Below are 24,715 nucleotides of genomic sequence, written 5' to 3'. Positions count from 1 at the left end.
CAGTGTCCTGGCTGAGATTTGAACTAAGGAGATCCTGAATACAGGAGTGTTACCGCTGTACCATCCTGCTTCGCACTGCCATTGAGATCTGAAACTCAGCATACATATAAAATGCTATTAGTTAGTGTACAGAAAACCCCGAAGTACCAGGAAAGTGGCATGGCTACTGTTTTTCATTCTGTTCTTTAGATTTTCTACACCTGCAGTGTCCTATAGCTATTTAATTTTGTTGTATTTTATGAAGTATTATAGGCCATAAACTGTGAAAAAAATTGATCCAACTTAAAAGCCACTTTTCCAAAATGCATACTCTTTGTTTTCTGGTGGGCTGGGTACTGAAATATTTTTTATCAGTAACACATTAGGATACAACCTTTTCATAGTTTTCATTGAAGTCTCCCATTATTTAGTGATTTAACTTAAGACTGCAAATTTTCTGATTGTTCATTTTGTGGTCTTCTGGGTTTTGACACTGCATAGTCTTGTAGGCTGTTACCAACATTTCAGAGGAGCATACTGTCTTCATTTTAGAGTAGGTTCAAAATAAAACTTCTGATATATTATGGACACAACGTAGGAAGGATTTTGGTTACATTAAGAAAGATTCTTGATTAGGACTATTTTCTAGGATATGATTATATATAGTATTGTAGAAGCTGACTCATGAATTCTTTAATTATTTATTCATGAAATTTAAACACTTATTTGTGATACTGTCAGAGGGCTAGGACTGAATTACATTGACCATATTGCACATATTGGGCACTTTGAGTATAGCAGAATGGTGACTTAAACTTGGTTTTATTTAAACCTCTGCATTACCTCCCCTCCCACTGATTAATACTGTGTATTATTTACTGTGTTGTTAATTATATTATCCTTTGTAATGTAGGCTGTTACCTCAGATTTCTCATCTTACCATATCCAGTGTCTCAGTTTCTAGATGCTGTCAGCATGTCAGTAAGTGAAATCCTGAACATGTTAACATGTTGCTGCATGGTACAGATTCGTAAATGTATTATGGATTTAAAAGCAAATATTTAAAACCATGTGTACATGAAAGCGTGTTAACAAAGAATTTGGATCTTTTGCACCCCATAGCAGGAATGGGGGGGGGGCTTTTAGGCATGAATCCAGGAGTTGGAAATCCTGAATTAGGGAATATTTTAAGAAATAGATAGATCATTTCAATTTCAGGAAATTAGAATGTCAAAGGAAATTTTATATAAAGCAGATATTTTTAGTCTTGTCATGAATATGTTAGGAACTAGGATAGCTCACTGGAGTGGTTTGGTGCAAACATACAGTCAGGGTTTGATTCCCATTAGGGTCAGTGATTGTCTCTTTGACATGGCATTGAGACTGACTCTGGGGCCCACTCACTCTCCTCTCCGTTGGGTTCCAGAAAGTCATTCAGCATGGTTAATGCAGCCAGAACATGAAGCTGTCTCTTCAGCTAATGCAGAGATTAAGAATGTGTGAAACTTTGGTACCTCTCCCCTCTTATGGTTTTTTGTGTGTGTGTGTGTGTGAGGGGTGGGTGGGTGTAACAGCTTTTGAAAAAAATGTATTGTCAGTTAATAATACATTTGGATACTAAGAAAATCTGAAAATTAAAACTAACTTTGTTGCCGGAGCATTTTATTAATTAATGATGTAATTGTTAAGATTATTTATTTAGGTTGTGCAGTTCTGATCTGGTACTGATGTTGTAGCTAAAAGTGTTTTTTTTTTGTGACTGCCACAACCTTAGGTTTTGCCTTTGGTAGTTAACTAAGAAACTACATATGGAGAAGAGACGTGAGCATAAAATGATTTGCTNGCGGATTTCTTATATTTTTCCTTCTACCCTGAAGATGGAGGCGATACGTTCCTCCGAAACGTCGGTTAACACCACATATACACGGTGCCAAATCCCAGAAGGCTGCTTTCTTCATAGTCACCGCTGTGAAAGCCTCAAATCTTACATGTCTAAAATTTGTTCAGGCCTTTCTATTAGCATTGAAAATTGAATATACATTATAATAGCTGATAAATTTGACTGGTCATAATTTCAGACTTTACTTACTTATTCACATCAAGCTTATAGTTGTACACACATTGTAAAATATATCTAACAAGAATATGATTTCATAAGAATGTTGGGTGGGTAACTGGGTACTCTTCATTTGATTTATCTGTTACAACATAAAGATTAGAGTATTCAGAATACATAACCTTTTATTTCTGGAAGGAAACCGTTTGTTTGGTTCATATTGTTTGTAAATTATTGAGAATAGAAGGCACTAGTAGACAAAGGCTGTGAGAGGCCTGATTACATATTTTATTGGACAAAGGATGAATGATGTGTAGTCAGCATGAATTTGTAATATGTGACATGTTTTATATCCAGCCCTACGGGGAGATGATTAGATCCATGAAGTGGAAATAACTATAAATGTAAGATACAGATAAAGTTGCAGAGCAATTCATTGTTTACACATGGAACCTTTCTGATAGGTATATAATACTGGGGTGGAGGAATATTGGAAGTGTTTGTTCTTGAATGTTAATGTGAAGGGAATTTAATGATCAAGATAAGTATGAAGTTGCCATCAGATGTATCCAGTTTTAATGATTAAATAATCTTACAGCTCAACATGTTTGGACCTTAATTGGCCATCTTCAGAGGCAATCATTAGTAAAGGAAATCTTACTTAATTTACATGAAGTATTTTAAAATAAATTATGTAAGGATTCCTTTAGTATTTGTTGTCCATGAAGATGGCCAGTTAATGTCAAAACTTGTTGGGTTCTAAGATTGTTTAATTGTTAGAAACTGGATACACTTGGCAGTCTTATGCTTATCATACACAGTGTAAGGGCAATAATGACTTTGGTAATAATTTGGTGATTTGTCTTTTTGTCCCCCTTTTTTAATTTGTTTATTTATATTTTTTGTAGCATTGAAAAGATTACGCTTGACTGTGTAGTGTCCTGTCTGCATTATAAGACTTTGTCAAGAATTAGTGGCGCAGAAAGAAGTTTTTTATGTTTTATATTATGTGAGCATTTTACCTAAGAGGCATATCTCCATTTTCCTTGCCTGAAGACAGAGATAAGAGTTTACCTGAAATGTAGTATTCTGTGGACTTAAATTGTCTCACTATGTGTGCAGGATGGCTGGGGTCCTTCCATGTACCACAGTCGTCTCAGCTTGGGTTATGTTAATCTGTTCTTTCTGGGTTTACATAAAACTGTGTAACTATATTTGTATAAGATTGCCATATACCATATTTCCTGGTGTGTAAGACCCATTTTGCTTTCCTCATGAATATCCCTTAAAATGTTAGTGAATCTTGTGCTTCTGAAGTAAGGAAGTAAATATTAGAATCATGGTTATCCCTTTGTGGTTAAGGTTCTCAGGAGCAGGAATGTACTTTTGTGGGGTGGGGTATTTAAAAAATCAATGTAGTAATAATTAATTAATAGATAGATTTTGTTTGCTAAACAAAAAATAACAATAAAAATTAGGAAAAAAATATCTTAATTTCCCCTTGCTAAACCTTTTTGAATCATATACACTGATGGTGCAAGTTATACATTGGGAAATATGGTAAGTTTTCTTTTATCCAGTAAATATTTAAATAATTTTCTCATCTTATAAGCATAAAACTGTTATTTTGACATTTGAAATTTGTGTTATGTAAGTTTTGTGATGCCAGCATTCAAGTAATTAGCTCTGTAATGTTGACTAGGCTTCAAGATGAAAGTGCTCTGTGTTCATTGTACTTCCTTCAATTCTTGTGTCCCACTCCTTACGCGTTCTGGGTCTGCCACTAGCTTTACATGTATGCTGATGTAGCATGGACAGAGAAATTGCTTGATACAGGTTTTGGGTTCTGGGTTTCTATATCTGAAGAGCATGGGTATACAATATTTTCTGATATAATACAATGTGGGATTGATATTAAAATAAATTTAAAGGAAAGGACTGTGTATTGAGAAAAACAATGCCTGATGTCAAGAAACCATGCATTTAAAATGAAGCAGTGGCTAATAACACTAATTCATTGCATGTAAGTTTTCTACTTCGTTTTCTGTTAAACTTCATAGTGATTTATGTAGTGCAGTTAAACTTGGTTGTAATGGTACTGAAGGGGCTATACAATTTATGTAATTGTGAAGAAACAGCATCATCAAAATTTGGTAGAACATGTTCTGTAGAACTTTGTCTTATGGGGTATTATGCCATGTAGTGTGGTAGAAGTTTACTGATGTTTCAGAGGAAAATACTGTCTCTGTCTTCAGGGATGAAGAGTAAGTCAGGCAAATAAGTTCACTGTGCTCAGTTGCTTGGTTTGCTCTTCGATACTGAAGATGGAGTTACTCGTGTACCATTTCAGGAACCAGGTTATGTCATCTTCAGTTAGTGATGTACACCATTATGTTATCATTAGAAAGTTACTAGATTCTTTTTTCAGCATACTGATGGTATTCATTCAATTGTGGGAAATTCAGGTATCATGGTTAATGCTTCTGTCACCAGGTGGCAGTTGGTATATGTGGCTGATGTATATGCACTATGTGTACAGTATTCAGACTCTCTTCTTCAAAGAAAGAATGAATATCTCTGATTGCCTGTATAAACTGAGAATTTCTTACAGNGTGAAATGTTTTAAATATTTGGGTAGCTTGTTAACAGATGATGGAAGGTGTACTTGTGAAATTAAATCCAGGATTGCCATGGCAAAAGCTGCATTTAGCAAGAAGAAGAATCTTTTTACCAGCAAATTGGACTTAAATTTGAGGAAGAAACTAGTGAAATGCTACATTTGGAGCATAGCTCTGTATGGGGCTGAAACATGGACCCTTAGGGCAGTAGATCAGAAACATCTGGAACGTTTCGAAATGTGGTGTTGGAGAAGGATGGAGGAGATCAGTTGGACCGATTATGTGAGAAATGAAGAAGTGTTAATTAGAGTCAGTGAGCAGAGGAATATCTTACACGAAATAAGAAAATGGAAGGCTAAATGGATTGGTCATGTTTTACGCAGAAACTGCCTTCTAAATGAAGTTAGCGAAGGAAAGATAGAGGGGCGGATAGAAGTGACAAGAAGATGTCAGAAGATGCTGGATGACCTAGGGGACAGAAGAGGATACTGTCATTTGAAGGAGAAAGCTGTAGATCGCATTAAATGGAGGAATTGTTTTGGAAGAGACTGTAGACCTGTCGTCTTGACAGATTACTTATGATGATGATGTCTCTTAGACATGACTGGTATTTCAAACTAATTTCCATACAACATGAATGCCAGTGTACCGAGATGGGTAGCTATAAATCTGAAATGTTTTTATGAAATTGTTGTCATTCTGGTGTTTGTATAATATATAGTACAAGATAAATACAAAAAACTTTATACTGTCACGTGTTTATGGCTCCGTGACTAATAATAACGGGTTCTGGATTGGCTTCATTAACACCATCTTTTACAGTCTCTCTTACAATCAATTATACAGCTATTGCTAATCTACCCACTCCAAAAATCACTAGGACATGCTTCATTCTTATTCTCATTCTCTGTTATACTCCTTGTACTCTACTGTACTCTCCCATACTCCTTTCTGTGCTCTCTTATAATTCCTCAGCACAGACCTCCCCCCCAAAAATACTATCTTCTGTTATCAAGACTGTGTGTTTAATGGTTTGTTACCTAGCGGTGTATGTCCTTCTGTTGTTGAGAGCTTAACTCCGGGAATGTCTTTACCTAGCCATTGCCTAGCAATGGTCATATGCATCACAATATTCCATGCTTAACACTACAAATATATTAAATGCCCCTGAAGAGAAGATACAGCATATTAATTTACTTCAAAGCTGGAATAATTTTTGATGTCATGAAAGGAGAAATGGCCTTCTTGAACTGTTTGGAGTCCCACCCACAACTGACAGCTACTGTAATGCTGTGATGATGTCAGAGGAGAGACAATGCATTATATTTAAGAGAAATTAACAGAAATAACCTACACACTGCTATTTCTTCCATGTTAAATCATTACAGATTCACTTTTTGCGAGTTTTCTTTTTTGTAAGGCAGGATGTGACAACATTATTTTTAGATTATTTATGTGAAAGATTTCGTGAACGTTCTTATTGACATGCTTAGCTTGTGATAGTCTGTGGGATGTCCATATGGGGTACCTTGTTTAACTGACAGAATTCTTCACATGCAAGGTTGCTTACATAATGTGTGATGTATGCTGGTTCCATGATTAGTCAGAGTATAACTTATTCCTCAGAAGCATTGGTGAACTACATGGCATGACATTCCAGGAGTCACTACTGTGAGAATTTCAGATCTCACAAAACCAGTTCTGTATCACAGATGTTTCAGTGTGACCCAGTGATGTACAGTATACACAGTGGTCCCAAAGTCTCTAAGCATAAGGAAACATTTTCAGATACCTTTTAAATATCTTCATCAAAAGAACATATAAAAATCATACTGATGCTCAGATCATGAAGCTGTCGCAAGGCTGCAGTGGACTTTAAAGGAAACATGGCAAGAACATCACGCATGATGCTGTTGCCAAACTTACTGAGAAGTTGAAGAAGACTGGAAGTGTTACAGACAAACTGAGAAGTGGTCATCCACTTACAGGTATGTCAGCTGATGAAGGTGCAACCAACATAGTGCTGGGTGCATTTGCACGGAGTCCCCAAAAGAGCACACAAAGGTTGGCTGCAAAAGCAGTGTCAGCAGATCACGTATTATGTACATTTTGAAAAATAGGATCCATACAAAATGCATCTGTTCTAGCATCTTAGTGAAGACATCCTGGATGGAGGGATGGAATTATGTGAATGGGTATTAAAGAAACTGGACAGTGACGCAAATTTCCAATCTGCAATCTTGTTTACTGATGAAGCAAATTTTTATGTTAATAGAGGAGTAAATCACCAAAACCTACATTATTGGAGCGATTCCATCCCACATTGGATGAATCCATCAGAGATGCATCGTGCTGGAAAACTGACAGTGTGGTGCGAGATATGGGGTAACAGAAGTGTTGGACCGGTTTTCTTTGACACAAATCTTAATGATGAAATGTATGTGAACATCCTGCAAGACACAATAACGCAGGCCCTGCTAAATGAGGATGGAGAATTTCCAGTGTATTTTATGCAAGATGGGGCACCACCTTATTATGGTATTTGCATGCAGCAATGGTTGGCTCAGTAGTTTTGGGGTGTGTGGATTGGTCACTGTGGTCCCATGGAGTAGCCTCTCAGGTCCCGAGATCTCATCCCACTTGATTTTTACCTGTGGGGACACTTGAAAACCAAAGTGTTTACCAAGAAAAGATATGAAACATGAATCACCTAAAGGAATGCATTCAAAATGCAGTATCATGCATAACACTAGATGTATTAACTTGAGTTCGCCATGAATGGGAGATTCACATCCATATATGTTTTCAAAATAATGGCAACCATATAGGGCATATTTTGTGAATAAAATTATATTTTGTTAAAAGTGTTAATTTTCCCTATGTATGGAGGCTTTTTGGACCAGATTCAGTTCAGGGAATATATTTTTTGAAACTGTAAACTTGTGTTTATGTGAGTAGACTATTTAATAAGTAAGTGGCACCCTACCTGACTTTCTGTTATTATGTTTCCAACAGAAATTGTAAATAAGGGCCAACTAATTGTGAATTAATGAGTAAATTTCAAAATTCCCGAATATATGGTAACAATATGAGATAATTATAACTGAGTTTAACTGTGTATACAATGATTGAGAAATTTATCCAGAGCTCACTTATCAAGAATTTCCTTCCAAAATGTAGGAGTAGTGTAACATTATGTAGCTTTTGATTCCATATAAACACACTCCATTTACAGGAAACAGAATTAACTGTAAAACAGAAAAGTCATTGACTTGGAGTATAGCTGAGGAATGTGAATTTCATTAGATTATAAATCAGTTCCATCAAATATTAGTTAGTCAATTTACAAAATGAACTAGTGGATAAGTATTTCAAGCCCTGCCATATATATGACATATGGCAGTATTACAAAAATTTTGGTTCATTCTACTTCCATGTATGTGTGCACAGTTCAGTCATGATATTCCTTTTCTGTAAGAAAGCTGAGTGATAGAAATTGATAAAATTGTTTGGTGTATTGTACTGTGGGTTAGAATGGAGCATGTAACAATGTTGGGCCAAAGACATACAGGTGAAAGATAAACACCTGATATTCTCTTCATGCATTAAATTGCAGAACTGTTATATTCTGTCCCATCTCCATCCTTTTTTTAATACATACAGTTAAATTCTTTACCCTTCTAGAGTTTGATTGTGACAATTTATATATTTTTTTTATTCTGTAATTAGGTAAAAAGGCATGGAAACAATAGTTTTCAAGCTGTACACAGTCACTAGATGGTTAAATTTCTTTATGTTGTGGCATATTTTGGCTTTCAGCTGTCATGTCACAGTATACTCATATTCTGTTGTGAATTCTGATAATAGTTTCAATATTATACACTAAGAGACTTTCAAATAGTGTTTTGTATGAGTTTCAGATTTAAAAAACAATTAAATATATTGTGTTTTTTGGGTTTTAACTTTCCATTAATTTGCATACATATATCTCTTCATTTTTTTAAATAAACAATATACAGAATGTAAAAAAGTACTGGACCATAGGATACCTTGGTTATTTGCCAAAATACAGAAAACTGTAAAGAGGGAAAAGCTGTTGCAAAACATGTTTCGGGTCTCAAGTGCTGGAGATTTTTATTTAAGCTGTTACAATGCTACGCTCTTTACATATTAATAAAGAGAAGTTAAGAAAATGTTGGCAGCGTGATGTGAAAAGTGATATGTATCCACCATAGGGGGAAATGATAGTGAAGCAGAAACACTTACAGCATGGACCAGGAGTAGTGAATGACACTGTTTTGTTTTAGTGTACTTGTACAGAGGTAACATTGCAGTGTGGCTAACTGTGGCAAAATGTTGTAAGTCTGCAAAACCACACGTGTGTATGGAACAATGTAAAGGTCTGTACATTCACTGTACCATTCAGACTAGTGTCCATCTTGTTGCTCACACATGTAGGTATGACTGTGTGCTAGAGTGCACACGTTGCAGTGTTGCTGGGGTAATGTCTAAGCATACAGAACATGTATTGCACTGGAATGTAGCCATGCTTTGCAGCCAGTTATCCTACACGAGAACCAGAAATAAAAACCAGTTAGGTAAATTTTGCAAATATATGCAGATAGGAACAAATAGGAACCATTATGGCTGAATAGTTCTTGATTAAATTTAAGACTGAAAGCCATATCAAAAATATTTTGCTCAGTTTCATTTTCTGTAGTTGTCAGTGCTTTGCATGGAAAATAGAAAATTTTGTAATTTGTGAATTATGATGAATTTTGATTGTGTTATCTATTTCCATGTAATTTAAAGCATTTTCCTACAAACTCCTAAAAAATTAAAGTATACAAACTTTCGCTGTATGAAAATTAAATTATCTGCTAAAATAAGTGTGCAGAAATTGAATACCAGAAATTTTTATCATGCCCAGAACTTCATTCTTGGTAATATATATTGTTGAGTAAATCTGTAATATGAAGTATTTCTGGAGGTCTGCTTCCGTTACAGTCTTTCTTGCTGCTTCAGCATAGCAAGTGGTCATTCATTTCTCACATGTTCTCTCAACTTTTTAAGAATTGAGGTTTGAGCTAATGATTAACAACGCATTAATAGAAACTATAAAGGAATATTTTTTGTTGCTGGTGTGTCTACAGATTTGTGACAGACTGATGCTTTTACAAGATGCATGGCATGTTTTAATGATTATTTAATTGTGACTGTGTGCAGTGCAATATAAGTGAACATTTTTATATGACAGTTCTTAATTATGGCTTTCCCTTTTTCATAATTAATTACCAGTTTTATATTAACGTTATGGATGAAAGTTACTTACCTTGTTGGTTATTTTCCATTTCATAATCTAATTAAAATTTAACAGTGTTTAATTTTAATTCTGTGTATTATCAAAGTCAGTATTACAACTCCAACAGCCTTTTATTCATTCCATGCTTATTTTGCATTTAAATATGGTACTCCAGTTCACAAACATTTTTTGTAGTGAAAACAAGTGGCTGCTGTGAAGTGAAATAAGATAAAAAATGTTGACACTAATTAGTCTTTTGGAAACATGTTATAGTGGCAGAGGGTTAAGGAGAACTTCAGTTTGTCAAATTCTCAGTGAACCCATAATTATCAGAAATTGGTTATACCTCTGTGTTTAATCCAGTTAGTGTATCTTTTTTGCAAAAAACACTGAGAGATTTTTCAGTCACATTACGTTGGCTACAAACTAATTTTGGAAATAAAACTGCAATGTGTACTCAATTTTATTCAGTCATTTGCTTTCAAAATATTATTTGTACCTTGTCTTTCTAGAAAGATTCTGTAGTTTTTAATTGTATATATTTACAAAAAATTCTGAAATCTCATCATGTTTTTGTGATCTGAGTTACGACACCATATCATATTATAGGTGTTTCAAAGGAATATGCTGTCTCCATCTTCAGATATCATCATTGTGTTGGGTGTTCATTGAACAAAGCAGTCTTAAAGAGACTGCGTCAATAGAAGATTTATTCATGTGTGTTTTATTTAATAATGTTGTCCATAGATCAGTCGGTATAACATCAAATGGCAGGATGATAGTGAAATAAACTGGAAAGACTATGGAAGGAAGTGGTTGTGGTCTAATTTAAGGTACCATCCCAGCATTTGCTTGAAGAGGCTGAGGAAAACCATGGAAAACCTCAGTCAGGATAGTTAGTGGTCTGGCTGAAACTTCAACCACGTATCTTCGGAATACCAGTCAGAAATATCACTGCTTGAACCAACTTATTCTGTCAGTGGAAAACATTTTCAGTATATGCATCGTCAAAATGCAAGTCATTTGTAGTGTCTTTGGGTCTTGCAGTTTGTCTTTAGCCAGTTAAGGTCATCATGTTGGCTGGCTCAGTCTGTCACTGTTTCACTGTACGTTGTTGCACTCACAAACGTGCATTTCATTGCACAGGCTCACCACAAACAGATGCTGTATACTGCTGCTAGCTCATATTGAGCCTCAGCTTGGCTGTACTGCCTCTTCATTCCTCACCAAGGTTTTAGACAAGTTGTATATTTGTAGAATAGTCCGGTACAAATGCGAGAGATGAGGCAAACTGAGTTTCTGTAAGTTGCGAGACCTTGAGAAGCATGCACATGCTGTCATGTGACTCAACTTTCCTACACTCAGTCTGCTTGACAGTACATTCAGATTTTAATTAAGATGCATACTGAAGCTGGATAACACAACAGTCTGGTAAAATCGTTTTTATTAAAACTCACCGTGTTCTAATGTGTTGACCATCTTATTAGCACTGTTTTATGATGTTGCCATTAGAGACCTCACAGCTGCTTGGATCAGAGACATCACATACTGTGGTGTGGGTCAGATGTTTTAGTAAATAGATACAATTAAAATTGCAGTAGCTGTTTTTGAGATGCTGTGGAATGTACGAACTGTGGCCACGGTAGCTCTTGGTATAATGATCTATGAATTTGTACTTTTGCCTTTAAGAGGGATTGCTACCATTCATAGGTGGAAAGTTTATATTAACTTGCTGTAGTTTAGAATTCATTCCAGTGCAGGTGCCAAATAGTGAATTAATTTTTAGTTGAGGTGTTCTGTCTTCTATTATGTCACACCATGTGGTGTGGTAGATGGCGGTCTGTATACTGCTGCCATCTCCACAATTGAAGAGTAAGCGAGACAAGCAGTAGTACTGTTTGTGTCAGCTCTGCTCTGGAAAAGAGCTCAGTATAGCCTGCCAAGTAACTTGGTATGGTGTGGCAGGTATGCACCAGACAGAAAATATTTACTTTTTGCTGTGTATTATTGCTACATTCTCTCTACAGACTACTACACATTACCATAGGATGTTATCTTTTGAACTGTAATACAGAGCAGCATGCATACCACTTCTTAGCAGCTGCTACTCTTTTCCTTGTAGCCCTGTTAGTGAGAGCTCAAGAAAACTGACATGAACAGTACATCTTGGTGGTTGCTTCCTTGGCCTACTCATCAACCCTGAAGATGGAGCAGTATATCCTCCAAAATGTCAGTGAATGTCTGCCAGACTGCATAGTATTACATCTCGGAAGACAGTGTGCTTCTTTGTTGTTGCTGTGACAACCTCAGATGGAGTGTGCTTTTAGTGTTACGCTGTTAACATTTTTCACAGATGTAGTCCTGGAGGTGTGTGACAGGTGTTCTGATAGTCCTGGTTTCACACATATACTTAAAAATTCACAGTGATAAGCTGAGATTGCTCAGTCAGCATAGAGGCAGGCTATGGGCTGGACAGCCGGGGTTCAATTCCTGGCAGGGAAGAGAGTTTTCTGTTCTTCACAACATGTAGACCAGCTCTGCGGTTCACTGAGTCTCTTATTCAATGGGAACTGGGGGCTTTTTCTACTGCAGGTGAAGCGACTGGGGCATGAAGCTGACTACTCACCTTGATCTATTGCCGAGGTCAGGAATGGAGAAGCTATACCTCCACTTCCCTTATATGTCTTCATGCCATGGTGATTAATTAATTGAGCACAGGGATGACTTTATGTTTTTCAGTGTTAATATAGTTTCAGACATCTGTGAAATGTAAACTTACATATGAAAGTAAAGATAACTGTCTTCTGGGATGTGACACAAGGCTACTGACTGCCCTTCTCCCTGTATCCACACCACTTTTTTCAACCCTTGGCCTACTCTTATTCTGAAAAAGAAGATAACAGGTTTCTCCAAAACATTGGTGAACNTAAGGAACACCCTCCCGAAGTTTGGCACATTCCTCCTGGGACACCCTGTATATCATTCACCAGACTGTACTGCCACATCCCCAGAAGACAGTATTCTTCATAGTCACTGTCATGAAAGTGAAATCTCATATATATGATAGTCTCAAATTCAACAGCTTTCTAAAAATGTTAACAGTCTAACATTCTTAAGCATTTTAACAAGGACATATATTGTAGCATTACACCACAGTATATCAAACCTGCAACACGAAACACTATAAACTCTGGCCATTGTAAGTGGTGATTAGTACAATCAACAGTGCATGTGATGATGGCTGAAAAGCAGAAACATGTAGATAATGTTTAGTGTATCTGTACAGAAATTTTGCTGACAGAAAGAAATGTAACAGAATAAAATACTGTGATACAATAGTTACATAAATATATTTTGTTTAGGATTTAAAAATATTCATGCCACGTATAAATAGCTTCTGTCACTGTGAAACAGTAACACCTTGGAATATGGATATGGATTGTTCAGTGAATGGACTTGGATACCAATTTTTGGAGACAGTGCGCATATATTAATTGATCAAGTAGTAGTAGTAAATCTAGGAAGTTATGCACATATATCTGTTTTAAAATATAACTGTAGCATTTGTGGCTGTGTATCTGAAATATGTTTCATCACATTGCAGTTTATTCATAAGTGAACTTGAGTTGTAAATGAACTGTCAGTAGGTAGAACAGTTTGGTATGTTGTCTCAAGGTTTGGTGCCTTTCATGGGTGGAATGTGTAGAGGTGCTGTTGAAGGTTGCAGGTCACTTTACTACACTGCATGCAATAGGGGGATGTTTGTGATTTGATTAATACTGTGTTGTATGCCGTCTCTTGTGTGTGTCCACTGTCTGCTAACTAAGTGTTGGGTGGATTCCAGAACGTGTTTCCACATCCGTCGCCACGCCAAACATCAGCAGAACCAAGGTAATAATCTCCTTGGAACTGGCTCTCCCATTCCTACTCTTCCTTCCACATACAGTGTCCATGATTTCCACAGCTATGGATACCATGGAACCGGCGTCACACCAGGCCTCCACTTCCATCTGGCTGCCAGCATCAATGCAGAGACAGGTGAGTTATGTAAAGGTTATTCTGGAAATACCATTTTGTTTTATGGATAAGTGAATGTAACTAACTCTGTGGAGAAGAGACCTTGAGAAGCTGAAAGTTATTAAGCTGGTCAAGAAGTTCTTCGGATATTCAAGGCCGTATTCATGAGGGCCCTCCACTGGAACCAATCCTAAACCAGTCAATTCCTTTCTGGCCATACCGTTATGTGCTGTTTCTTTTAGATATATTTTTAATATTCTTCAGTCTGTGTTTATCAGGTGATCACTTTTCATCAAGATTTTCCAAGAAAATTGTAGCTTACATTTTTTTGTCTCTGTTGTGTGGGTCACATTTCTTTCCCATCTTATTCCCATTGATTTTGTCATTCTAATATCTTTTTAAAATAGGAAATTATAAATCTCCTGATTTCTTAGATCATGCCAAAGAACGTTTCCAAAACGGAGGCCCTTCATGATATTTTTTAATATGCTAGATTTTTACAGTAACAGTTTTTGTCTCTCCCCCCCCTCACACACACACACACACACACAAGTGTCTGCGACAACTTGTTTAACATATTCTGAGCTACCCTTCATATCTGCAGGCTGGCTTCTCTATCTGCAGTAAGAGAATGCACCAAGTGACCAAGGACTCCGTTATCATATTAAGTGAATATTGATGAATGATTGTATGATTCATCTTGACAGAATCAAAACTTTGTGTCAATGGTATGTTTCTTATAAAAGTTCAAGCAAATATGGACAAAATTGTAATTGAACTACTTATATTACTGTTGTTTTCATTTTATATGGATCATCAGATGAAGGGGATCCAGTTAGTACTTTCTTAGCACAGTCTTCACAGTTTGATTTCTTGCCAGTTCTTTCCTCTCTTTCCTTTTTGCAGCAGAACAGAGAGTGACATTGATGTTGTTTCTGTTCTTGGGTTGTTCCATCATGAGGATGTGGGCATGTTGCCAGCTATTCAGAGGTACATGCTGCTTCCATTTTCAGGGTTGAGATGTTTAGGTTGGTGAGTTTCTGTGTGTGTATAAGGATGGAGTGGGGATTGATGTCTTGTCTGTACCAGTAGGGGCAGTTTACCTGAAAACTTCTGCCATCAAAGCCTAAAGTCAGTAAGAAAGTTGTTTAGTTTTCCTGCTGTGTATAGAAATAAACAGCCATGTGCAAACTATTTTCAACCAAGTTGTTATGCAGCAGGAAGCAGAAGGTCATGATAGTCTTTGCAGTTAGAGTATTTCTCCCTTTATGTTATTTCATGTAAGGAAATTGTATGGGAAATTCTGCTCTGTTTACATGCATTGGATTTGAGGTTCTCACAGGAGTGGCTATGAAGAGTCCTTTCTTCTAGGATACAATGCCATGTAGTCCAGTGAAAGCTGTTTCAGAGGAGCATGTTGCCAGCATGAAGTTGGCAACAAGCAGAACTTTTCTTGTTTTCTTCCTTGGTTTACTCTGTGACCTCAATATGGATTCACCAAAATGTTGTTGTACTTTCATTGGACTATATGGCATTATATTCCATTTTGCCTTTGTGTAAAAAAAAAAAGAAACACATTCAGTGATTATGGCTAGCAAGATTTTCAAATGCATGGAACAGGATTCTAGGAGTGAGTAAATAACTTTCTGATTTTGTTTGTGATCTTCTGGCCATGACACTTTGTCTGTCTGTAGTGGGTAACAGCTGCTTCAAAGGAACCTCCTCTCTCAGACAAGCCAAATTTTTGCCACTGAAAACCTAAATCTCAAATATTTTTTAAATAATGAATTTTAAATGTAAGCTATAAGCTTCTGTTTTGTAATAATGGTTATATATGCAACTATTTAAGTGGAATGAATTAATGTATCTGTTTATTCTGATCTCCTAGTGAAGACTGACACATCATAACACTTCCTGGCCAGTAATTCAAACATGCAATATTGCTGAGCCCACGGGAACTTTATACATACATGAATGGTTGAAAGGCATGGATTTTTTCTTCTCTCTCTGGCTTCACAGCCCTTTCGACCTTGACCGCTTTTTCAGTTGCTTAATCCTGTTCACAGTTGGTAGGACCCTTGGAGGTGGGATCAGCCTATTGCAAGGCCACTGCCTGCACACATAATAAACATACACAGACATCCATGTCTCGAGTGGGATTCGAACCCACAACCCCAGTGTTAGAGTGGGTGAAGATGATTCATGCCTTAGACTGCGCACCCACTGTGATCGGCGAAGAGCATTGATAGTCCAGTATATTTTATGGAAATGTGTTAATGTGTGCATAGCATTTAATTTGTTTAATTATATCATAAGCCACAGTATTTAGGAAAAAGGTATGTTTCATTTTCCTCTGTTTTTCTTCAAAACATTTTTTGTTATATTTAGTGAGATATACACAGAAATGCATGTAGGTTCTCATGTAAAGTGGTTGTTGAAATTGTCCCACCTAAATTAAAATTGAAATGACTTGACAGTTTTCATAAAATTCTCCAATTCTCCATGAAAATCCATCCATGTGTACAGGTGGACAGAGTGAGCAAACTTAATAGGTGCTCTGTAAATTTATTAACACATCTGAATGGATAAGCTGCAGACCAGATAAAATTGAGCTTGGGTAATTGGAAATATATTCCTCTGGCATAGCATCTGGTGCAGTTCTTTTCTTTTGAATTGTTTATGATCAGTTAACTGACTGTCCAGAGAGAAGGTTTAAATAAAGTTTTATTGCATTCTTTTCACAGATTACACGAATTTGTGTTATAGAGAGGTCCTATGCTTATTCACATTTCAGTCTTGTAAACCAGTCGGTAAAATGAGATGATATTTTGTATTGACAGCATACATGTAAAGTTGTCAGGTGAACTTTATTTTTTTATTCATTAGCCCAGCATAAAGCCTAACTGTATTGGAAATTTTGTGTTCACAGTTACAGGTCAAAGAACTATCCCATAAATCTAGGCTGTGCCATAGCTCAAGTGGTTAGTTGCTGGCTTCCCACCGCGGCGGCCCTTGTTCGATACTGGGTTTGGTCAAGTGGGATTTGTGGTGGACAAAGTGGCGCTGGGCCAGGTTTTCTCTGTACTTCAGTTTCCACTTCCAATCGTCATTCCACCAAATTCTCCATTATCATAATCACCAGGGGCAGGCTACAATCGGCCAATCAGTGGCTGCCGTGCTGATTGGACCCAGTTAGACTCCACCCCCCACTAAGGGAGTGCCCTAAATCTAACTGTAGATCTGTTTGGGGCCATGCAGTGTGCCACTTAACCCTCTAAAGCTTGAAACTCTTTATTGGAATTGGATTTAAAAGTTCACTTCTCACCTCAGAAGCCATACTGCATCTTCTTGGATGTAATGCCATGTAGTCTGGTAGATGTTTACCATTAACAAACACTTGTTCGTGAATTAAATATATTTTAGTGTCTTTTAAGAAAGGAATTTGTTGCATTACAGGCGGAATACTTTGCAATTTAAAATGGTGTCCCAACCCAACAGGATGCTGAAATATAATAATATATTTTACTCACCAAGCCTAACATATAGTTTATTTACTATGCTGTATAAATGGGTTCATATTTTAACACCAAATTTGTCATCATGATCAGACCGAACTGCCTGCATGCAAAATGTGCTGAAGGAGTATATGACATACATCGTTTACATCTTACATTATCATGTTAAAATGAATTTACCTATTGGATCCATTTCATTGTTTTGCCACATAAACCATCTCCTCTACAGATGTAGTTAGGTCTGATGATGCATCTTGCAATAAAATATGTAAGTTGTTATTTTAATATAATAAATGATCTACACGTTGTGTTGACTGAATGAAATATACCATATGAATTACAATGAACAAAATGTAAGAAAAGTAATTATGTCATCAGAGAAGGTTTATTATATATGCAATAAATGAACATTGTCAGTACAGTATATCAGATCAGAAAGATATATTGGAAAAATATATATATATATATTACATTCCACTCATGTTGAACCTCTTCTGAGTGAACTAGTTAACTGTGTAAGGCTTTGAGTTTTCCAGCTCTGTTTAATTCTGAGTTCATTATTGCTCTTAAAATTAATGAATTGTTAAATTTGAAATGTTAAGGAGGAAGGGAGGTGATATGATGGCTTTTCCTGGAAGGCCAGAGTCAGAAAATTGATCATGATAAGAGAAACATACGTGTTACAGAGGGACACATGGTAGCATAGTTGGTTGAGGTACTATGCTACGAGCCGGAAGGTCACAGGTTCAAGTCCTGATGAGGTCATTGGATTTTTTCAATTGACCTAATCCTTCCAACCCTCAGCGTGTCACGACCCTATGGGCCTTCATGGCCTGTTAACGGGGATAGCCTTACTGTTTTTTTGTGTTACAGAACTGCTCTATTTAAATTAGGGTTTTGCAGTTACTTTGTGGTTGGGACTTGATTTATATTTCTAAGATACCACCTGACTTTATTGTACTAAATGTCTTAAAATAATCACATCTGAAATTCAAATTCTGTAGTCTTGCAGAATTCTCATTAATATTATCACCCTATTATAATAAGTCACTTGACTGTTACAGACATTCCTCTTGTTCCGAGCCTGGTGACTGGGGACCCAGATCGGGAGCCGAACTTCATCCTACATTGGCTTAACAACAAGGAAATGCATTTTTCACTCCAAGCTGAATATATACTACAGGTAAATTTGAAAATTCACTAGAGCCCATATTTCACACAGGTTGGTTACTTAAGTAGTTTAATGCAAAATGCAGAAGCACTCTCTTATTAGTTAAATTTTGGATCATTTTGTAATTGAAGATTACTATCTTCTGGAATATGATGGCATGTATTCTGGTGGATCATACCAACATTTTGGAAGAACATACAAGGCGTGTTCAAAAAGTTCCTCAAATTTGTCTATAAATAATATTTTCCTTTATGTAGAACTTATTTTACATTACCCCCTTCAGAATAGTCCCCTTGTGCAATAATGCGCCTCTTCCGCTTTTGGAAGCACTGTTTGCAAGATGTTTGTGGTATTGTCTTCAAGTCATTTGTTGCATTAGTGATGAAGTCTTCTACTGTCTGAAATATACTTCCTTTAAGGGTAATTTTGTGTTTAGGGAATTTAAAAAAGTCAGGAGAGGTTTGGTGAAGAGGAGGGGTTGTGAAAGGGTGGGAATTGAATGTTTTGCTAAGAATTGTGTAATTGTCAGCACTGTGTGAGTAGTTGCATTATTGTGATCCCACATCAAGGAGACAGTTTCCCACAGTTCACATTTCAGGTCATTTTCTTTGTACCCCATCCCGCAGACATCTCAGAACCACCAGATGAAATTATTTATTAATTGTCTGACCTTCAGGAGCGAATTTTTAATGCAGAATGCCTCAGTGATAGAAATAAAAAACAGGCATCATTGCTTACACTTACTAGCACTTCTGTCATGCTTTCTTAGGACAAGGTGAAGCAGGACTCTTCCAGTATGAGGACTGTTGTTTGCCTCAGTGTCACAACCGTAAACCTATGTCTTGTCACCAGTAATGACATTTTGCAAAAGATTTTCGTCATTTACTCTTTGAAGAAAAACAGCAGTCAAGAGTCCTGGCCAAAATTTTACCAAAACCCCAGTGCATTCCTAAATCTTTCGTTAATATTGTGTGGCATGAATGAATTTATATTTCAGCCTCTTCTTCAACTTCTTGGGAAGCCAGTTGACGATTTCCATGGATCATTTTTGTCACCTGGGTAATCAGATGTTTGGATCTTGAAGTTGAATTTCAGCAAGACTGATTGTCATCCGTTGAAGTTCTTCCATTTTTTAAATGTTTTGACCATTCATACGACATCATTTGACATGAGGCATCATCACAATAAGGTCCAAGAAACATATTGTGGTTTCTGCAGCTGTTTTCCTTGCTTTGAAACAAAACTGAACACAAATTTTTTGCCCCTTTACTAACTTCATGCAGAATGCGACCAGACACCAACACACTTGAGTACAAAGCCAGTTATAAAAACTAAACAGAACTTCTGATCTGTTCGGAACAAAAGCAGAAAATGTTCATAACTAGGGTAGTTCCTAGATGCCAAGTTTCTAGAGTTGCAGATTACATTTTTATGCTTGTGTGTGTGTGTGTGTGTGTGTGTGGGGGGGGGTCCTTCCCCCTGTTTATTGGTATTATCATCATCATCATCATCATCATCATAAGCACTGTTTTTCATTGTCATCATCCTCCTCATCATCATCATGAACTTTGCAGGGTTAGGCCGTTAAAGCCTGTTCCTGTGAACCCCATGATCTTTTTCATCCCTTCCTTCCCCCATTCCTCTGAAGCCTCATCATCCTTTCATTTAGTAGGAGGATGCCAATTGTGGGAGTCAGTATTCACTTAAAATGTATTAAAAAAGTTTAATGGTCACTTCTATTTGCATTTATCTTGAGCAAACTTTTAGAGTGATTATTGCTGTTATAGTTGTGTTTATCAGTCTGTGCAGCATGTGACCTTGTTGGACTAATTAATACCTGCATCCAGAACCAAGAAAGAATATCTTTTATAATTTGCAGCCTTTACACACACACACACACAGACACACACACATACTATGTTTATTTTGTTATTACAGAATCATGGTGTAGCTCTTTTGGGATTTAAGGGTCACATAATTTATTGTGCAATAAATTATGTCAGTTTCATATTCATATTTCTTATTTGGTATGTAGTTTTCCTTTTGTAAGAAACATTTATTTAAATAAATAAAATGCATTTATTCATAAATATTTTATTTACAGGAATTGGCTAGAAAAGTGGTAGAGAAGGAGGACAGTGGAGAGAGCAATCGCGAAAATATGGAAGCTCATGATTCCGAACATGATGACCATTCGCCACGTATGTACAATGAACTGTATAGCAAACTTTCTTGGATTCAGTACTTTTTACAGTGAAATTTTATTAATATGGCATATTATGGTGTTGTAGGGAAACGACAAGGCAAAATTGGCAAGTCACAGTCTCAGGAGGAAAGTAGTGATGAACATCATGGTAGTTTTCCCTCAAGCAGTGCTCATAGTCACCAGTCTCTTAGGTATGTCTTCAGCCTGCCAGCTTTTAGCAAGAGTGCCTTACTTGGCCCTTTAATGTCTGTTATTAAAGCATGTTATTAGCCCAATACTGCGTGAAAAATGAACAGCTGTTAATTTCAACTTTTGTTTATATTACATTTTATAGAATCCAATTGCCATAAATGTCCCTTGTGATGAGATCATTCCTCTCTCCTCTCCTGATGACTGGAACTGAAGGAGGATGATTTTCAACTTTTGTTTATATTACATTTTATAGAATCCAATTGCCATAAATGTCCCTTGTGATGAGATCATTCCTCTCTCCTCTCCTGATGACTGGAACTGAAGGAGGATGATTTTCAACTTTTGTTTATATTACATTTTATAGAATCCAATTGCCATAAATGTCCCTTGTGATGAGATCATTCCTCTCTCCTCTCCTGATGACTGGAACTGAAGGAGGATGATTTTCAACTTTTGTTTATATTACATTTTATAGAATCCAATTGCCATAAATGTCCCTTGTGATGAGATCATTCCTCTCTCCTCTCCTGATGACTGGAACTGAAGGAGGATGATTTTCAACTTTTGTTTATATTACATTTTATAGAATCCAATTGCCATAAATGTCCCTTGTGATGAGATCATTCCTCTCTCCTCTCCTGATGACTGGAACTGAAGGAGGATGATTTTCAACTTTTGTTTATATTACATTTTATAGAATCCAATTGCCATAAATGTCCCTTGTGATGAGATCATTCCTCTCTCCTCTCCTGATGACTGGAACTGAAGGAGGATGATTTTCAACTTTTGTTTATATTACATTTTATAGAATCCAATTGCCATAAATGTCCCTTGTGATGAGATCATTCCTCTCTCCTCTCCTGATGACTGGAACTGAAGGAGGATGATTTTCAACTTTTGTTTATATTACATTTTATAGAATCCAATTGCCATAAATGTCCCTTGTGATGAGATCATTCCTCTCTCCTCTCCTGATGACTGGAACTGAAGGAGGATGATTTTCAACTTTTGTTTATATTACATTTTATAGAATCCAATTGCCATAAATGTCCCTTGTGATGAGATCATTCCTCTCTCCTCTCCTGATGACTGGAACTGAAGGAGGATGATTTTCAACTTCTGTTTATATTACATTTTATAGAATCCAATTGCCATAAATGTCCGTTGTGATGAGATCATTCCTCTCTCCACTCCTGATGACTGGAACTGAAGGGGGGATGATTTTCGCCACCACATCACACAGTATACATTCTATTCATCCAGAAGGTTCTACTTCTCATCCATGTCTAATATAATTTTTGATCTTATTGTGCAGTTAGGGCGTGAAAGGATTCCTTTTTGTTATTGCATAAAGAAAGTAACTGTGAACTGTGAAAATCAGTTGTTTTTAGTATAGTTACTAGAGCAACATGGAGCTGTATTTATTTCCTGCATGTCAGTATGAAAAGTGAACTTATGTTACCACTCAGTTATTCTCCTGGTGTGACAAAATGTATGTTTCAGTTGTACAGATTTCTTTGTTGTTGATGAAATGGCTGTAATGTTTTGGCAATGAGGGCATATGGTAGCATAGTTGGTTGAGGCACTGTGTTACAAGCTGGAGGGTCATGGGATCGAATCCCAATGAGGTCATTGGATTTCTCAATGGACCTAATCCTTCCAGCTGCATTATGGCCTTGGGGTCGACTCAACCTCTAACAGAAAAGAGTACCAGGAATTTTCCTGGTGGTAAAGGGCGGCCAGAGCGTAAGGCTGACAACCTCACTGCGATCAATGAGCTGCCTGTCTAGAAGATATGGGAGCCTTGACCTCTTGCACCCCAATGTACCTTCTCGGCCTGTTAAAGAGACAGCTTTACCTTTTATTATTTTGTTAATATGTAAAGTAAAAAAAAATAAAGCTGTCCCTGTAACAGGCCGTGAGGGCCCATAGGGTTGAGGGTCCCACATTATCTAGACAGTCGACTCAAAGACGGCAGGCCGCGCTTTACTTGCCAGGAAAATTATTTAATTAATTCCTGGTACTCAATTCTGTTAGAGGCTGAGTAAACCCCAGGGACTAGTGCGGCTGGAAGGATTAGGTCAATTGAAAAAATCTAATGACTTCATCGGGACTTGAACCCGCGACCTTCCGGCTTGTAGCATAGCCCCTCAACCAACTACGCTACCGCGTGCCCCTATTTTGTTAATGTGTACTTTATGCATTTTGGCAGGTCCAGCAGTTTTTTAGATAACAACTGTTAATGTTATGAAAACATTTTGTAACTTATTATTGATTTGACCAAGACTGGGAGATATTTGCCTGTTACATTCTATATAATGTGATAGGATTTTGTTGCAGGAGAGGACTAAAAGAAAGGGTGAAAATGTTTAATTAGAGTAAGAGTTTTTTGCAGTGGAATGCCAAGGAATTTGAAAATTGTTTCCATTTGGTGTGGGTGCTTCTAGATATACAATTTATATTGCATGTATTTATTTTTATTCCAGATTGTAAGCCAGAAGTTTACATTACATTTTTACACTACCTTTGTTACTTAGTAGGACATATTTGTACTTTTCTTTCTTTTCCATTTACTCCATCACTTCTTCTGCAGAACAGGACTGTGCCCCAATGCTTGATGCAGCAGAAGGAAGGCTACTTTCAGATGTCCATTAAAGTACTGTCCACATACTTGAGCTTCCTGTTTACACACTTGCAGTACAAATGTTTGTTCTCAGTCAAGTTAAAAAAAACGCAGGAAAATAAAATTATGTGATCAGGAAACAAATATTGACAAAACTACTCTTAGGCATTCAGCCATTTCAGTGTTGTGCAGAAAACCACCATTTCAATAACAAGCTGTCTCTCCATTGTCAGGATTGATGTGGGGTATACCCACAAGTTGCAGATATATATCACTCAGTGTGTCAGTGTGAAGCCTTTCCTCACTGAAGATTGTGGTCTTCTGGGTTGTAATGCCATGTAGGTCATAGGGAGCTTGATGTTTCAGAGGAGTATAACACTTCCATCTTCAGGGCTGAAGAGTAAACCAAGCAGGTGGCAAGCTGAGCTGCACTTGCTTGCCTGCTTCTCTAACGCCAAAGAGCATTACGTGTTGGAGGAACATAATGCAAACTGAGTTCAGTTTGTTGCCTGCTTCTGCAGGTATTTTGCTTGACCCTGAAGATGGAGGTGATACATCCGTTTTAAATGCCAGGCTGTCTCCGAAGTTCACCATGTTACAACCTTGAAGATTGTATTCTTCATTGCCATTGTCTTGAGAACCTAAGAACCAACATTTCCTCATTGTTATTGTGTAGTGCAATCCACTGTAAACCCTGTTGACTGTGTCACAGCCTGGAGAATGGTCTCTCTCTCTTTCATTCATTCATTCATTCATTTATTTCATTTCCATAAATCCATACAGAAACAAGTTCCATGAGATGTGGAAATAGTCAAGTTTGAATCTTAACATAGATACAATAAAAACATAGAAAAACAAGTTATAGAAATAAATTCAAGAATACATAAATTAATATAATTACATTTCAAAATAACAATTAGTATATAGTAAGCAATCATATTTCTGCCAAGGCCCTTTATATATATTGTTATGTTAATTGTAATAATAAGTGAACAATTAATAATTACTTTAGCAAAATAAAATCATCTATTAAAAA

At 36.8% G+C, this 24,715-nt stretch overlaps 1 protein-coding gene across 2 annotated transcripts in view; it reads left to right on the top strand.

Moving 5' to 3' along the window:
- The window catches only part of LOC111873299 (dmX-like protein 2), a 196,670-nt gene that overhangs the window by 20,284 nt on the left and 151,671 nt on the right, over window positions 1-24,715 (top strand). Inside the window, exons 7-10 of one of the 2 annotated variants that reach the window (XM_023867896.2) lie at window positions 13,800-13,993; window positions 18,552-18,670; window positions 20,763-20,859; window positions 20,950-21,055. In XM_023867896.2, the coding sequence (XP_023723664.1) occupies window positions 13,800-13,993; window positions 18,552-18,670; window positions 20,763-20,859; window positions 20,950-21,055 (516 nt within the window). The remainder of the gene's footprint in view (window positions 1-13,799; window positions 13,994-18,551; window positions 18,671-20,762; window positions 20,860-20,949; window positions 21,056-24,715) is intronic. The other variant, XM_023867897.2, reaches the window with a different exon arrangement.

Source organism: Cryptotermes secundus, unplaced genomic scaffold (assembly GCF_002891405.2).
Source record: "Cryptotermes secundus unplaced genomic scaffold, Csec_1.0 scaffold167, whole genome shotgun sequence".
Lineage (NCBI taxonomy): Eukaryota > Metazoa > Arthropoda > Insecta > Blattodea > Kalotermitidae > Cryptotermes > Cryptotermes secundus.
Note: the sequence above shows the minus strand (reverse complement) of the source record. Positions and strands in the feature narration are given on the sequence as shown.